The sequence below is a fragment of the Chiloscyllium plagiosum genome, chromosome 20 (assembly GCF_004010195.1).
Source record: "Chiloscyllium plagiosum isolate BGI_BamShark_2017 chromosome 20, ASM401019v2, whole genome shotgun sequence".
Classification (NCBI taxonomy): Eukaryota; Metazoa; Chordata; class Chondrichthyes; order Orectolobiformes; family Hemiscylliidae; genus Chiloscyllium; species Chiloscyllium plagiosum.
In genome coordinates, this window is record NC_057729.1 from 30,327,640 (window position 1) to 30,345,969 (window position 18,330).

An 18,330-nucleotide genomic window follows, 5' to 3' on the forward strand; every position below is an offset into this window, starting at 1 on the left:
TGATTTTGTGTGTTTTTAGTAGGTTTTAAAAAACAACTTGTTTAATATAACACTTAGGACAGAAGTGATCTGGCAAAGTCTATCCCCAAGTGCCCTCCTGAAGCTGGTGTTGAATGGCCTTCTTGAACTGAAACTGATGTGTGGCAATACATTGATGTCTGCTGTCCTTCCAGATGAAGGTGACCATGACTTTCATCTGGGATGTTTGATAGGTTGCCGATTGGTATGACCTTGACTCGAAGATGCTGCTGCAAACGGGATACAAAGAGGCAGGCAAGCTGCTGACACAAAATTTCATCACCTTGTGTTTCTGTCTGCCTGTGATATACTCTAGTAGGGACTGCACTCTTTACCTGGTTATGCCAAGTGCATTGATCGTGGTCGAGCTTCTCCCAAGATTCCTCTAAGATCAAAATCAAACTCCTGAATGAAGCCTTCAAGTGGGCTTTGTAATGCTTCCTGAGATCACCATGACAGTGCATCCCAGACTCAAGTTCTTCATGGAAGAATCACTTTGGTCAGCAAATGTCAAACATTCTGAGAGAGTCCGCCTTAGTTGTGACTGTCTCAAGATGTGTGCATGCATACTACCTCAGGGGTACAGCTGAGTGCCTCATACTTTGATCTGCCACCTGATCTTCAGAAGTTTCCAATGACAGCTGAAGTGAAAGTGGTTGAGTTTCCTAATATTGAGCTGACGCACAGTTCAAGTCTCATATCTGTAGAGCAGAATAAGCAGGACTACTGCTTGCAGACTTCCAATTTGGTATGCAGACATTTTTCTTCAATCCCAGACTAATGACAAAAGGCACCCAAAGGCTACACTTGCTTTGGTGATTTATGTAATTCTTTCATGATAAGCAAAGTTATCCTAGGTATATCTGAAGCCTTGGGCATGAGGTAGGAATTTTCTGGAGCAGGCTGGTATATTATTTCAGTTTTCTTCATGCTGAGTTTTAGACTGAAGTTGTCACATATATTGGAGAACAAGTCTAAAACACATTACATGTCCGACTCTGAACTGATAGCGAGTGCAGGGTTTTTGGCATGCATGAAATCACTAAGTCAGAAAGTGCTGGAGAAACTCAGCAGCTCTGGGAGCATCTGTGGAGAAAGAAACAGAGCTAATATCTCAAATTCAAAATTACTTGTTTTCAGAAGATTTGAAATATTGATTCTGTTTCTACCGTCCATGGAAGCTGCCAGAGCTGCTCAGTATCTCCAGCACTTCCTGTTTTTATTTTAGATATCCAGCATCCACAGTATTTTATTAGGAAATCACAAAGTAGGTCCTTAGAGAATTTGATCTTTGCCCGACATTGTCTCAGACTGAGCACGTCTCATCCATGAATTCTCTGATTTCAATGTTAGGATAACAGTCCTGGAAAGCATTGGAGAAATGGTAAAGAAAAGCATACTTAAGAGGGTGCCATCAGCAGGCAACTATAATGAAGTTAGTAGAGCATTTTGATTGAGCAACAATGAAGGAATGGAAATATAATTTTACCATTAGAGCAATGTGTTCCTGGAGGGAAACATGCAAGTAGTGCTCTCCTCTGTACGCATCCCTTGATCTTCTATGTGGTAAAACTAATGGATTTGCACAGTGCTTTCAAAGGAGGCATGGTGAATTTACTACAGTGCCACTTGAAGATTGTACACATTACAGCCACTACACCTACTGCAGGAGAATGAAGTTTTAGTTTGTGATGAGCCAAGCAACTATGCTGCTTTGTCCTGGATGGTGTTGAACTTGTGTATCTGTACTTACTTAGCTATTCATCTAGGTGAGTATTCCATCATACTCATGACTTTTCCCTTATAGGCATTTGCCAGTTAGAAGGTGAGTTACTTACCTCAGAATTCTCAGCCTCTGACTATTCTTTGACTTACAGAATTTATATAGGAAGTATAGAACAGAATTCTTACAGTGTGGAAGCAAGCCATTTAGCCCATTGAGTTCACACTGACCCTCTGAACACCATCCCACCCACCTACCCAATCCCCATAACCCTGCTCTTCTCATTGCTAATCCACATGTCTATGGACACTATGGGGCAATTTAGCATGGTCAATCCATCTAACCTGTACATCTTTACACTGTGGGAGGAAACCATAGCACCCAGAGGAAATCCTTGGAGATAGTACAAACTTCTTGCTATGAGTTGCGAGTGGTACTGAACTTGTGCAATTATCAGCAAACATCTTTACGTCTGCCCTTTTATCGAAATAAAGGTCATTAAGAAAACTGATGTAGTTGGGCCTAGGACACTATTCTGAGCAACGTCTGAAGTGATATTCCAGGGGCAATATAATTAACTGCCAACAATCATAAACAACTTTCTTGTGTGAGGTCCAATTCCAATCAGTGAAGAATTTTCCTTTGATTTCCTACTGACTTGAATTTTGTTAGGGTTGCTTGATTTCAAACTAAATTAAAAGCTGCTTCAATGTCAAGGGTAGTCATTCTCATCTCGGCTCTGGCATTCTGCTCTCCTGTTCATGTTGGAGCAAGGCTGTAATGAGATATAGAACCCAGACTGAGCACCGATGATAAGATCACTGCTGTGCCACATGATATTACTGTGAATGACACCTTCTATTTCTTTGCTGATGGTTGAGCATAGACCAATGGAGCAGTAATGGGTCAGATTGGATTTGCTAAAACAGAGAAATATTCAATAAAATACAAGTACTAAACCTAAAGTACACAGTAGATTTGAAGGAATGAGCAGGCTAATGGCAGTGCCATCTCAACAGTTTTCATCCTGCTCTTGGTGTGAATATATCACAATGGATTAGTTATTATTAATATATTGCTTCGTGTCATTTAAAACACATTTAATGCTTTTTAAATTGAGCAATAAAGACAACTGATTTAGATAACAATTTGCAAGAATTATTATGCAGCAATATTCATTTACCTTTGTGGAAATTAATTGCTTGGAGCAGATTCTGTTCCTTCTCAACATCTACATTGTAGTGATTCATATTTTCATAGTTATGTTCCAAATCTTCAATCACTGATGCTCTTGTTGCCTCTGAAAGTCTAATTATAGAAGCAACCTTAATAATTAGGTTCAAACTTGTTTCTTCAGTTGATAATTGTTAAGCTGTTGTATCTACTTACTTAGCTGTCAATATCTTTGCATTCTGGAAATGAAAAATAATTAAATTAAAACCTTTCTGACTGAAGTCCTTCAAGGAAAACAGAGAAGAAAGCTTAATGTTAAAATATATTAATACCTGCAGAAAGACTGCCATTTGCGGTTCTTCCAAGGATTGTAGAGCAGTCTCTACAAGCTTAGACATGGACTGTATACGTTCAGCATATGATTTTATCAAGGATTTGCAGTGGGTCATTTTTTCCTCTTGTTCACTTGTGATTTTTTGCATCATTTGCTGTTTTCTTTCTTCCAAGATTGCAATTAGGGAGTCAATCTTTTCACGCATGATTTGTTTTTGACTTCTACAGTTGTCCTTTAAGACAAAAATAGGAACAATTCTTGTGCAATGACAACAATTCATATTTGTACAATCTCATAGAGACAGTCAAAATGGAAATCTAAATCAACCACAGGTACAAAATCACTTTTGAATATTTTCCAGAGACATTTGAATCAAATAGTTGACTATTACAATGATCTGGATTAATTAGATTTTTTCCCCCTTTTTTATTCACTCATAGGATGGGGCATTGCTGGCTGGCCAGCATTTATTGCCCATTCCTAGCTGCACTTGAGAAGGTGGTGGTGAGCTGCATTCCTGAACCACATTGTGTAGGTAACACCCCAATGCTGTCTGGAGGAAGTTCTAACATTTTGACCTAATGACACTGAAGAAACAGGAATATATTTCCAGTTCAGAGTACTGAGTGGGTAGGAGGGGAACTTTGTATGTGATGATTTTCCCACATATTTGATGCCCTTGTCTAGACAGCAGTGGTTGTGGGTTTTGAAGGTGCTGTCTGAGCAGCCTTGGTGAATTTCTGCATTGTATTTTGCAGATGTTACTGTACTGCTGCTGAGCTTTGGTGGTGGGAGTAAATGTTTGTGGTGCCAATCAAGTAGGTTACTTTGCCCTGAATGGCATCAGAGCTGAAAATGTGTTGCTGGAGAAGCGCAGCAGGTCAGGCAGCATCCAGGGAACACGAGAATCGACGTTTCGGACATAAGCCCTTCTTCAGGAAAGCTCTTCTCCTGAAGAAGGGCTTATGCCCGAAACGTCGATTCTCGTGTTCCCTGGATGCTGCCTGACCTGCTCCGCTTCTCCAGCAACACATTTTCAGCTCTGATCTCCAGCATCTGCAGACCTCACTTTCTCCTCCTGAATGGCATCAAACCTCTTACGTGTTGTTGGAGTTGCACTCGTCCAGGCAGGTGGGAAGTATTTCACCACACTCCTGACTTGCAGATAGAGAAAAGAATTGGTTGGTATGCTGAAATATGGTGACACGTTGACAGAAATAAAGAATTCAAATATTTTGATGTCTATTTAATAAATGTTCAGCTGATAAGTGATCCTTTATAAAAAATAGAGACACATCAGTAATTTCATAAAGGTGTCAGTACAGCAGTTACACATGGGATAATTTTAAAGTTTCAAGCACTAGAAGGAAGAAATGGTGCTGATGGCCTGAGAAGAAGGAAGTATAGATAGAAGAGATAGAAGAGATGCGATGTGTCCAGTAGCGCAAGCTGATAAGACATGAGACTGCAGTCTTTTGTATAGAGGAGGAATGCATTAACGGAGAACAAATAGTTATATATATTACAGATATGACAGTGCCAGACAACTTCCTCATCCTAGAAGAAATTTGAGGACTGCAGATGCTGGAGATCAGAGTCAAGAGGAATTCATCTGCTGAAGGGTTTATGCCCGAAATGTCAATTATCCTGCTCCTCAGATACTGCCTGACCTGCTGTGCTTTTCCAGCACCACACTCTTGACAACTTGCTCATCCTGGTTAACATTGTATCCCTTTGTCTAACTCCAAAATATTATCCTTAAACCTTATATTCCAAGCCATGGTCCATTTTGAATAAGAAACCGTTTAAATTAAGACATTAATAAGATTACAACATTTTGGGACTGGGGCTTTAAACTGATGGTAAATATAGGGGTCATGTGATTTGTTCTGCAGTCTAACAACAAGCCTGAGTGGTCTGATCATTAGAGATCAAAGGAAGGCTTGCGATTGCCTTTGACCTTCTCAGTAAATCCTTTAAACTTGGAAACAATGACAGCAATCTCTGAGTTTACAATGAGTAGACTCTGAATCTTTCAGTCTTAGAAAGGTACTGAAAGTATTGGCAGATAAACTGCCATGCTATGCACATTAAATTCTACAAGGAAACAGAGTTGGAATGAAAGAAAGGTACTTAGCATTTCTATCTGAAGTGAAAAAGGACACAGTCATGAAAACAGACTCTTTGGTCCAACTCGTCCATGCTGACCAGGTTTCCCAAACTAAACTAGTCCCATTTTCCTGCATTTAACCCATACCCTTCTAAAACATTATTAAATTGAGAGGATTCAGAAAAGATTACCAGGATGTTACCTGGACTGGAGGGTTTGAGTTATAAAGAGAGGCTGGATAGGCTGGGACGTTTTTTACTGGAGCATAGGAAGTTGAGGGTTAATCTTATCGAGGTTTATAAAATCATGAAGTGAATATTAAAGGTCTTTTCCCTAGGGTAGGGGGCTTCAAAACTAGAGGGCATATTTTTAAGGTGAAAGGAGAACGATTTAAAAGGGACCTGAGGGGCATTTTCATACAAAGGATAGCTTATATGTGGAATGAACTATCAGAGGAAGTGGTAAATGTAGGTACAGTAGCAACATTTAAAAGTCATGAATAGGAAAGGTTCAGTGGGATATGGGCCAAATGCAGGCAAATGGGACTAATTTAGTTTGGGAAACTTGGTAGGTCTGGACAAGTTAGACAGAAAGGTCTGTTTCCATGCAGTATGACTCTAAACCCTTCCTATTCACATACCTGTGCAAAGTCTTTTAAGTATTATAATTGTAACTGTACCTGCATCCACCGCTTCCTCTGGCAGTGCATTCCACATATGAACTATCTTCTCTGTGAAAAAAGCTGCCCTTCAGGTCCCTTTTAAATCTTTCTCCTCACATTAAAATTATGCCCACTAGTTTTGAATTCACGTACCCTCCAGCAAAGACCTTTGCTACTCTCCTTATCTAAGTCCCTCATGAATTTATCAACCTCTATAAGGTCACCCCTCAACCTCAAGGGAAAAGTCACAGCCTATCCAGCCTCTCCTTATAACTCAAACACTTCAGTCCTGGTAACGTACTTGTAAATCTGCCACTTTTTGAGATTAGACTATAGGCTTCTCTATAAGATAATGAATATCTCAAAGAAATAAGAGTTCTGTGTGGTCAAACAGGATAAAAGGCTGTTTTGATTTTCTAAGCTGTCACAGCTAAATGCTGAAGGGATACAATCACTAGTTAAAAACATGCACCCTGTAGACATCTAAGGATTCCAAGAAATTTGTCTTGGCAGGCCAAGGTAAAGAGGAATCATTTAGACAAACTTTATTGCTGGTGGTGGATTTAAAAGCTATCCAAAAGCTGAGGGAAGCATCTGGAGACAGTCACTTGAAATTGCTCCTTGGTTTAAGTGAGATATGGGAGTCCTTTTGGAAAATGGGACAAGCAGTTTATTATAAGTATTATAATTCCATGGGTTCTATAGTGTATGTTAATATAACTGGAAACACTCCTAATATTTAAGGTTGACTGTAAAATTAAAATATCCTTTAGTTAAAAGTGGTCTTGGATATTTGTTATAGTAAATGTCTTAAGATGGAAAATTTTGCCATTTCATACTTACAGCTAGTAAGCAAAAGTTCAACTCTCTTTTTAAAATTATAGGTTTCTGCAAAAATCAAATCAAAATATATACTGTAGGCACAGGGTCAAAAGCTGGGGACTTCTTGGACTATGGGTACACCTAAACCACAGACCATGACACTTTAAGAAAGTTTATTAACATCTTCCCCATGGCAATTAGAGATGGAAATGTACTTTGAAATTCATATTGCATTCTCATGCATGAATATTAATAGTAGAATATCTGAGTGGCAACTCACTTTCCAATTCAGTCTCTAATTCCCAGTGGTTAAAGGCATGGTGTGGGAAAGAGAGATTCCATTTCATGGGGTATTGGCATCAGTTTTGGAACAGGAGGAATCTGTACCAATAGTATGGTCTCCACCTGAACCGATCTGGAACCAGTGTTCCAGCGAAAAGGATAAATATGGTGGTCGCTAGGACTTTAAACTAGTGAATCAGGGGAAGGGAAGGGGAAAATGAGAGGAAGTAAAATGGTAAATAGAAAAGAAAACAGCAGGTCAGCATGTGTTCAGGAGTGTATAACTACATGGCAAACCATAAATGAAGTTTAAAGGAAGAATAACTTAGGAGATATTATTAATGGAAATGTTAGAATTCATAAAAAGGGCATTAAAACTAGCAATAAAGGCACTTTACCTGAAAGCTCATACCATTCGAAACAATGTAGATAAGTTAATGGCACAAATCATCTCCATAGCCATTATGAAGACATGGTTGCTGGATGGTCACAACTGGGAGTTAAATATTCAGGGGTATCAGACTATTCAGAAGGACAGACAGGAAGGTAAGGGAAATGGTGTCGCTCTGATATTTAAGGATGACATCAGGGCAATGGTGAGCATTGATATAGGTTCTATGGAGGATAAAGTTGAATCCATTTGGATGGAAATTAGAAATTCTAAAAAGAATGGGTCACTGATAAGCGTGGTCTATAGGCCACCAAATAATAATATCACATTATAGCGGGCAATAAGCAAAGAAATAACTAATATCTGTAAAAATCTGCATGTTGATTGGTTGAACCAGGTCGGTCAGGGTAACCTTGAGGAGGAGTTCATTGAATGTATCCAGGTTAGCTTTCTTGAACAGTATGTAATGGAACTGACAAGGGAGCAAGCTATCCTAGATCTGGTCCTGTGTTATGAGGAGAAAGTGAGGTCTGCAGATGCTGGAGATCAGAGCTGAAAATGTGTTGCTGGAAAAGCGCAGCAGGTCAGGCAGCATCCAGGGAACAGGAGAATCGACGTTTCGGGCATAAGCCCTTCTTCAGGACAGGAATAATTAATGATATCATAATTAGGGAAACTCTTGGAAGAAGCAATCACAGTATGGTTGAATTTAGAATACAGATGGAAAGTGCAAAGATAAAATCCAATACTAGAGCCCTATGCTTAAACAAAGGATACTACAATAAGATGAGGGAGAAGTTGGCTGAAGTAGATTGGAAGCAAAGCCTTTAGTGTGGGTCAGTTGACGAACAGTGGAGGACTTTCAAAGCAATTTTTCAAAGCACTCAGAAAATATATATACAGTGAAAAGGAAGGGCTGTAGGAAAAAGAGTATTCTGCAATGGGTGTCTAAGGAAATAAGGGAGGCTAACAAATTGAAAGAGAAGATATACAAAGTGGCAAAGACCAGTGGGAAACTAGAAGATCTGGAAAACTTTAAAAGTCAACAAAAAGCCACAAGAAAAAAGCTATAAAGAAAAGTAAGATAGATTATGACAGCAAACTAGCTAAAAAAAAAGACAGATAACAAAAGCATCTATTGTTATGACAACGGGTAAACCCCCCTGCTTAATTTAAACCAAAAACACAGAAAAGATCTATCACGTGCAGTAATCTGTGAAAATTCGAGAGGCCAAGAACTAAGTAAAAAGTAACAACTTTATTTCTTAAAGTATAACAGAGAATAATTAACTAACAACTATTTACAACTTCTTCCTCTAACCTATCTTTTACTTTCCCCTTCTATCATACTAGTCTGATAAAACCTCCAATTACAATTTACCAAAAAATTCAAATTGCAAAACAAGCCAGCTGTCAAATCTCCTCTTTTTATGTTCCTCTGTTGATTTGCTCTCCAGGTCGGTTTTGATGGTTTTCCTATTTGCAAATTCCTTCTCTAAACAGGCACCTCTCAGAGAGTTCTGACTAGCGGCCTATATCTGTTGGTCTTTTGGCAGTTGTTTCCCAACTGTTCAATTTTTCCCGATCTTATATCCCAAAGCATCGGATTGTTTCATTTCTTTTTAATATTGTCAATATACTAAATTCAAACTTGATTGGAGGTTGATATTTTGAAGTATAATTTAAACTGATTGGCCAAATTTGAATTTGTTTTGTCGTCTCCAGACAACCCACCTAATCTAGCTATTCGATCAAATGTTACATTGTTACCTTATTCAGAACACTGGCACTATGCCAGGTAGTTCTGCTAGCTTTTAACTCTCTTTCATCTTCATAACACTATAAATATATAAAAAGAAAATGAATGGCTAAGGTAAACATTGGTCCCTTACAAGATGAGAAGGGGGATTTAGTAATGGGATATGAGCAAGTGGCCAAGGCAATGAACAGGTATTTTGTGTCAGTCTTCACAGTGGAGGACACAAATAACATGTTAGTATTTGACAAAGAGACGAAGGTAGGTGAGGACCTGGGAACAATCATCATCACAAAAGAGGTGGTGTTGGCCAAGTTAATAGTGCTAAGGGTAGACAAGTCTCCTGGCCCTGATGGAATGCATCCCAGGGTACGAAAAGTGATGGCAGGAGAAATAGTAAGTCCCAAAATTCGTGGGACTCTGGGGCAGTTCCAGCAAATTGGAAAGCAGCAAATGTGACACCTCTGATTAAAAAAGGAGGTAGAGAAAAGATGGGGAGCTGTAGACCAGTTAGCTTAACCTCTATAGTGAGGAAAATGCTTGAATCTATTATCAAGGAAGAAATATCGAGATATCTAGATAGAAATTGTCCCGTTCAGCAGACGCAGCATGGGTTCATGAAAGGCAACCATGCTTAACTAATCTACTGGAATTCTGTGAAGACGTTTACGAGCATGGTGGACAATGGGGACCCAGTAGATGTGGTGTATCTAGATTTCCAAAAGGCATTCAACAAGGTGCTGCACAAAAGGCTGCTGCATAAGATAAAGATGCAAGGCTATACAGGCAATGTACTAGAGCATGGATAAAGGATTGGTTAACTAACAGGAAGCAAAGAGTGGGAATAAATGAGTGCTATTCTGGTTAATGATTAGTGACTAGTGATGTGCGTCAGAGATTAAGTGTTGGGACCATAATTATTCACAATTTATACAGATGATTTGGAGTTGGAGACCGTGCGTAGCATGTCAAAGTTTGCAGATGGCACTAAGATAATTGTTAGAACAAATTATGCAGAGGACTGGGAAATTTTGCAGGGGGAGATAGTTTAAGAGAGTGAGCAAAGGTCTGGCAGATGGAGTACTATGTTAATAAATGTGAAGTCATCCATTTTGGTAGGAATAACAGTAAAAAGGACTATTATTTGAACGGTAAAAAAATTGCAGCACGCTGCTGTGCAGAGAAACCTGGGTCTCCTTGTGCATGAATCACAGAAGGTTGGTCTACAGGTACAACAGGTAATTAAGAAAGCAAATGAAATTTTATCCATCATTGCTAAAGGGATTGCGTTTAAAATCAAAGAGGTTATGTTTCAATTGTATAAGATGTGGTGAGGCCACACCTGGAACATTGCCAGCAGTTTTGGTCTCCTAACTTAAGAAATGAATTACTGGCATGAGAGCAGGTGCAGAGGAGGTTCAGTACGTTGAGTCCGGAGTCGGGGAATTGGCTTATGAGAAGAGACCGAGTAGACTGGGATTATATTCACTGGAATTTAGAGTGAGTGGTATCATATAGAAACATATAAAATGATGAAAGGAATAGATAAAATAGATGTAGAGAGGATATTTCCATTGGCAGATGCAACTAGACTAGAGTCCACGTCTGGTTGTCCTCCTCCATGATGTCACCTTCTCTGCTGCCACCAATAGGAAGAAGATGAAGGAAAAGTAAAAAGAAAGAAGATAAAAAGGGTAAGCAAAGAAGGGAGGAAGCAGCTGCTCTGGAGCGGATAGACCCAGGAGACCTGAACGCTGCCTAACTTGCCGGTGCTGCCATTTTGGACATGCCTTTGTCTTTATTAAAGTATCTTATTTATCATTTCTATAACTTTTGTCAAAGTGTCCTTTTATTCCTATTTACTACATGAAGCTCCTTCACAGAATGCTTTTTCAATCCCCAATGATTTCACCTGCAAATCATCCTCTCTACTCTCTCACTGATTTTCTTTTTCTCTCTGCACTTTAGAGTCCCAAACCAAGACCACCTACTTCCAAATTTGTGACATTGTGTACAGACATTTCTATGCTATCTGTCACTGAAAGGTTCATCTATTCTGTAATCACTGAGTCTTCCTGTACCTCACTCTCTCATTTTCCACTTTTAAAATCTCTACCAACAATTTATTACAATCAAGATTGAGATTAAGTGGTTTAAATTATTTGGAGGTTTTACTGGCATCGTATTTATTATGAATACGTAATAAAAAGTGTCCTTCTGCTGTTAAATTATAGCCCTTAATTTAATGAGTAAACCCAACAGGTTTTAAAAATAATGAGATTAATGGCAACATGCCTTTTGTGCAAATAAAAAGACACAATTGCATAAATTGACCAGCAAGTACTGAAGATTTGAAATTCCAGCATTTTTCATAATCTCTTGACATGCTTGCCGGTGCATTCATTAATAAAAGGATTAATCTTTAACACCCTATTGTTTTCCAGCATGATCCAGCTCATGATGTAATTAAAGAGTCTGTGCGCTCCTTGAAAGTAATTGAACACATCAGTTTGCCTGCAGCCTTTCTGTAAATCTGGGTATTGGGTCATTCACAACCTACATTGATGTTCAGCTGTTTCACTGATTAACATGTAGAGTGACCACTTTGGAACTGTGGAGATGGCTGCAGTTTAATTTGCTTCATTTTCAGGTCTCATTGTTTATGACGGCAAAACTGAAATATTCCTGTATAGAGAAGCTGTAAGTTCTAGAAAGTAGATTTAAGCAAATTACTACCTCGATATGTTTGCTTGTTTCTTCCAGATGATCGATAAATGTTTGTGTTGCATCATTGGCTGCAACAAGTGCTGCAATTTCATCATTAAGTTCATGCTGGGAAACAAAGACACAATAAGTAATCTTACATTTCAGTTCAATATTTCTAAAATGTTCTTAAATATTTAGTAATCTCTCCATTGGGTGACTTATTATTTTGTGAATACTCATTAATTACTCATTTACATTAACTGAAAATTACTTATTTTCAAACATGCTAACAGCAATCAATCCGAACTATACTGTACAAACCTTCAAGTTAAGATCAAAAGACAGAATGGATCTTTGGTTTCTTCCTTTGGGCCTCTTGATTTTCAGCTATTCTTGGGATGACTGTTATGTTTTCTATCTTGTTGACGTCTATTCAAAGTCCCTGCCAATTCTTTGGTTCCCATCACTCATTCCCCATCCTCATCTTTTAAAGGGCCAATATTTAATTACGCCTTGTCATCACATGGGCTGGTTTAAACACAGCTAACCCACTTTCACCCACTGGTGGTCCCCATAAGCATCTTTTCTTTCTCCTCAGCTCACCATTATCCATCCCTTTGTCTGGCCAACTGCTGTTTTCTCTCCCTGATCTCCATTTCTACCTATCGTTTATTACTACCCCATTCCTGGTCCAGTCTTCAACATATGTACCAACCTTTTCCTAGCTATAATCAGTTCTGAAAAAAAGGTCAATGGACCAGAAACGTTGACTCTGCTTTCTCTCCACAGCTACTGCCAGACCTACTGAATTTCTCCAATTCCTTATTTTCCTTCAGATTTCCAACATTCACAGTTCTTTGTTTCTATCTACTCTATTCCATTCTATGCATTAGTTAATACTTTAATTGTCTGGTTTTATATTTCTTGCTAGTTTACTCTCATATAAATTTTAAACCGCTCCTTTAATCACCTTTTGCTGGTGTCTAAAATATTCCCAATCTCTGTCCTACCACTAATCTTCACTGCATTATCTGTACATATATCCCATTTTTAACTTGCTTAGTTCACCATATATGGTGGATCCTACTCATACTGCCCTTCTTCTTTTTGAATCAAAGTAGTATATAACACTACCCTATGTATATCATTAGTTTTGTTTCTGGAATTGTAGCATTTAGTGATATTGGCTGTTATGAAATGTAATAGACATTAGGAGGTAGAAAATATGTAATAATTTTCTGCATTTGAAGGAAAAGTTGAGACTCTTGAAATAGCACTTAAATACAAGATTGTCACTTTAAAACAGAGCGTACAAAGTTAAAAATCACACAACACCAGATTATAGTCCAACAGGTTTATTTGGAAGCACTAACTTTTGGAATGCTGCTCCTTCATCAGGTGGTCGTGGGGTATAAGATCGTAGGACACAGAATTTATAGCAGAAGTTCACAGTGTGATGCAACTGAAATTATATATTGAAAAAGATATGGATTGTTTGTTAAGTCTCTCATCTTTTAGAATGGGCATGTTGGTTTCAGTTCAGTTCGGTACCCAAGAGGATGACCACCACAGGTGACCCCACTGCACTACACACACACACACACACCCTCTCAGGGGGCCAGTGCCTACTGCGAGGTAAAAACAATGACTGCAGATGCTGGAAACCAGATTATGGATTAGTGGTGCTGGAAGAGCACAGCAGTTCAGGCAGCATCCGAGGAGCAGTACAATCGATGTTTCGGGCAAAAGCCCTTCATCAGGAATAAAGCTACTAGTTTGAAAACATCTGATCAGAATACACAAGCTCTCTCCCATATGCTCACACATACACTCCCATACACTCCCACTCCCTCTCAAAGACATATATCCCTTTACGCTCATACACATACACACGCTCTCCCACAGACGCTCAAACCCACCATCCTCTCCATTGTGCGCGCGCACGCACACACACACACACACACACACACACACACATAATTTTGTGAGGTGAATTTGTACTTGCAGAATTTCATTTCATTTTGCTCAAAAACTGCATGAATCCATGTAAGATTCTGTAAATCCCTTTTTTAGATTACAATCAGTTCGAACATTGTGGCACAGACAGCCTCACACAGGGCACCTCACACCTTCAATGCATTATCTGGGCCGAAATGGCGCCCATTGTTAAAGCTCACTTGAGAATGTAACTTTAAGAAAGTTCTGGGATTTACATATGAAAGAGCTGAAACAAACATGCCCATTCTAAAAGATGAGAGACTTAACAAACAATCCATATCTTTTTCAATGTATAATTTCAGTTACATCACACTATAAACTTTGCTATAAATTCTGTGTCCTACAATTTTATATACCACAACCACCTGATGAAGGAGCAGTGCTCCGAAAGCTAGTGCTTCCAAATAAACCTGTTGGACTAAACCTGGTGAAGCGTGTTTCTTAACTTTGTACAGCCCAGTCCAACATCGGCATGTCCAATCATTAAAACAGGGTGTCTGGTTACCCTCCTTCAGCAGCACATGCTTAAAACAGATAATCACCTTTTGTTGTTTGTAGACATTTAGAAGAGGGGCAACTTCACAATCCTTGTGTGCACCAAATACTTTGCAGAGTGAGCACGTGGGAACCTCACATGAAGTGCAATAAATGTTAATCTTTTCCTCATCATGCTCTTCACATGTTGGCTGCTCAGGTTTTGCAGTAGACCTAGATTGATAGTGTGAAAAATATATGCAACATTTACTGTATAAATTGACCAGTCAGATTCTAAATTTAAAAAGATGCATTAAAGCTCACTTAAACATATCACTTTAATTTTTATTCACTAAGATCAACTAAGTTCACAAAGGGCACATTAAAATATATTTGACTTGACTTCTGACTCACAGCATTATATTATGGGCAGCAAAAGTGATTGCCCTGAGCAAAAGTCACTGCCAGATACTGGCTGAACTCCATTAGGGTCATCCAGAGGTTTTCAAAATTAAGATGTTGGTGAGAAGTTATATTTGGTGTCCAGGATTAAATGCAGACATAGCTGCATTTGTGGGGCAGTGACCAGAGTGCCAACGAGACAAAAGTTACCACCAGCAGTGCCGCCACATTAGTGGAAAAGGCTGGGTAAACCCTGGACTCAGTTACATGTCAACTATGCAGTTCCTTTCATGGGCTCCATGTTCTTAGTCATTGTGGATGCCACTCAGAGTGGCTGGATGTGCACAGAGTTCATTCATCAAATAGGGGTACGATGATTGAAAAACTGTGCTAATCTTTTACATGGAATCCAGGAAATGTTGGTCACAGGTAACAGGCCATCGTTTACCAGCAACGAACTTGAGTATTTCCTAAAATTGAATGATATTCGTCAAATAAGGACAGCTCCATATCATCCATCATCCAATGGTCTGGCAGAAAGAGCAGTCCAAACTTAAAGGCAGGCTTAAAGAAACAACCTACAGCTTCACTAGATACCAAATTGTCCTCTTTCATATTTGATTATAGGATCACCCCTCATGCAACTACAGGGATAGCTCCAGCAGAGTTGCTAATGGGGAGAACATTCCACACCAGGTTAAATCTGGTGAAGGGTTCAGAGGAGATTTACTAGGATGTTGCCTGGTATGGAGGGAAGATCTTATGAGGAAAGGCTGAGGCACTTGAGGCTGTTTTCATTAGAGAGAAGAAGGTTGAGATGTGACTTAATGGAGACATATAAGATAATCAGAGGGTTAGATAGGGTGGACAGTGAGAGCCTTTTTCCTCGGATGGTGATGGCAAGCATGAGAGGACATAGCTTTAAATTGAGGATGATAGATATAAGACAGATGTCAGAGGTAGTTTCTTTACTCAGAGAGTAGTAGGGGCATCAAACGCCCTGCCTGCAACATTAGTAGATTCACAAATTTAAGGGCATTTAAGTGGCCATTGGATAAACATACGGATGAAAATGGAATAATGTAGGTTAGATGGGCTTCAGATTGGTTTCACAGGTCAGCACAACATCAAGGGTTGAAGGGCCTGTACTGCACTGTAATGTTCTATGTTCTAAATCTAATCATTCTGGACTTGTGGGATTGGGGGTGGGGTGCAGAGAAATGGCATCAAGAATGTTAATGTGGGACACAAGACTCCACTATGCAAAAGAGACAATTTACTCCAGGGGACAAAGTTTGGCATAGGAATCATGGGAATGACTGGGTAAAAGGCACAGTTGATGCAAGGTCTGGTCCAGTGATGAATAAAGTTAGGGTAGGTGCAACAATCCTGAACTAACATGTGGATCGTATGAAGTGTTACAAACTCACAAATGTGCCTGCCTCTTCAACAGCCTTTCTGACTGTTCTGGAACCCATGGGTTCTCCTTCTCCATCAAGCATTGAAGATAACTCAGAATCCGAGATGGACACAGTGGATGTAGCTGCCTTGATGCCTTTGCAGCCTGAAGAAGAGAATAAATTCCTTCCAAGACGTTTCGGGCACAAGAAGTGAGCGACTGAGCATTACACGCTGCCAGTATCCGAGGCAGAGTTGGAAGAACTTGACCCGGTACTAAAACATCTCAGGAGAAGTTACGAGAAAAAAAATCAGCCTATTTCCTCAGACTCAGATGGAGACAGATGCAGTGATTTTAACGAGGTCAGCTGTAGAATATGAGTTCCCTAATTGGGGCTGTTAATCTAGGCCAATCAGGGAGACCTGGCTGACAGATAAGAACAAGATTGTGGCCCGGCTGAGGAATCCTGGCCGGCCAACTGGCAGGAGCTGGAGGCCAAAGTCTCTGCTCGCCTAGGCCGCTGGACAGGACTGCTCCGAGTGCTATCTTACAGGAGTCGAGTGCTGGTCATAAACCAGCTGGTGGCCGCCATGCTGTGGTACCGGCTGGTCACTTTGGTCCCTCCTCCTGGCTTTGTCGCTGACATCCAGAGAACGTTGGTCGATTTCTTCTGGGACAAAAAGATGCACTGGGTCGCCGCGCAGGTTCTGAGTCTCCCTATTGAGGAGGGCGGTCAGTCGCTGGTGTGCGTCCGCACCCAGGTCGCGACCTTCCGCCTTCAGACCTTGCGGCGATACCTTTACGTCGAGCCTCCTCCTAGGTGGTGCGCCCTGGCGACGTATTTTTTCCGCCAGGTGCGTAACCTCAACTACGACACGCAGCTCCTGTTCGTCGACCGTGACGGTTTGCAGGTCGCCCTCAAGACGCTGCCTGTCTTTTACCAGGACCTGATCACTGTCTGGAACATGGTCGAATCGCGTCGCGCCTACCCTCCGGCTGGAGTAGCGGCTGTCGTCAGGGAGCCGTCGCTCAGGAATCCGCACCTCCGTACTCGCGGGTGCGAGTGGCTGTCGGAGGAGAGGGCCGCGGCGGCGAGGGTGACCAGGGTCGGGGACGTGCTGGGTGCCGGGGGCCTGGGCTGGACGCTGCCGCAGGACATAGCAGGCAGGGCAGCGGTAGACGTCCAGTACGTGGCCACCGCCATCCGACGCCACAAAACGGCGGTGCTCGGACCCGACGTAGTACACCAGTTGGAGGACGCTCAGGTGTGCGGTGGGATCCCATCCGCGCTCACCCCAGCCCGGACGGAATTTCACATTGGCCCCAAGGTCCCGTACTTCCCGCGGGAGCCTGTGCCCCACAACCTGAGCCGCCTCCGAAATTTTAACTTTGTTTCGTTTAGGGAGGTGAACAGGAGAGCCCTGTACAGACTGCTGCTGCACACCGTCCACCTCTTCTCCCTCATCCACCGTCCGGACACGCCTTGGCGTGCCCATTTGCCACCGGGCGGTGGGGATCCCCAGTGGAGGGCTCTCTACGCGGGAGTCCTCCCCCTTTCTCTCGGGGATCTGGGGTGGAGGGTGCTGCACGCAGCAGTCCCCTGCAACCGCAGATTGCGGTGGTTCACGGACTCCCAGCCCAACTGCTTGTTCTGTGGCGCTGTGGAGTCCGTGGACCACGTCTATATTGGGTGTGGGCGTTTGCACTCCCTTTTTGATTTCCTGAAAAACCTTCTCCTCTGTTTTTGGCTGCACTTCAGTCCCACGCTCCTGATCTTTGGGCACCCAGTACGGAGGAAGGAGGGCAGGTCTGAAGACCCCCTCGTGGGTCTGCTCCTGGGCCTGGCCAAACTGGCCATCAACAGGTCCAGGCAGCGGGCCGTGGAGGGGGTCGTTAGGGCCGACTGCCTGCCCCTCTTCCGCGGTTATGTTAGAGCCCGGGTGTCCTTGGAGAAGGAGCACGCGGTGTCCACCAACACCCTGGAGTTGTTCAGGGAGAGGTGGACGCCGCAGGGAGTGGAGTGCATCATTTCTCCCTCCAACTCTATTTTGATTTAATCCCTGCCCTCCCCTTCACTGTTT

At 41.4% G+C, this 18,330-nt stretch overlaps 1 protein-coding gene across 4 annotated transcripts in view; it reads right to left on the reverse strand.

Moving 5' to 3' along the window:
* The window catches only part of LOC122560132 (flocculation protein FLO11-like), a 47,634-nt gene that overhangs the window by 20,302 nt on the left and 9,002 nt on the right, over nucleotides 1-18,330 (reverse strand). For all 4 annotated transcript variants that reach the window (XM_043710410.1, XM_043710412.1, XM_043710411.1 and 1 more), the window contains exons 3-7: nucleotides 14,517-14,682; nucleotides 12,007-12,102; nucleotides 3,247-3,480; nucleotides 3,131-3,153; nucleotides 2,925-3,049 (exon numbers count right to left, since the gene is read on the reverse strand). In XM_043710410.1, coding sequence (XP_043566345.1) covers nucleotides 2,925-3,049; nucleotides 3,131-3,153; nucleotides 3,247-3,480; nucleotides 12,007-12,102; nucleotides 14,517-14,682 — 644 coding nt within the window. The remainder of the gene's footprint in view (nucleotides 1-2,924; nucleotides 3,050-3,130; nucleotides 3,154-3,246; nucleotides 3,481-12,006; nucleotides 12,103-14,516; nucleotides 14,683-18,330) is intronic.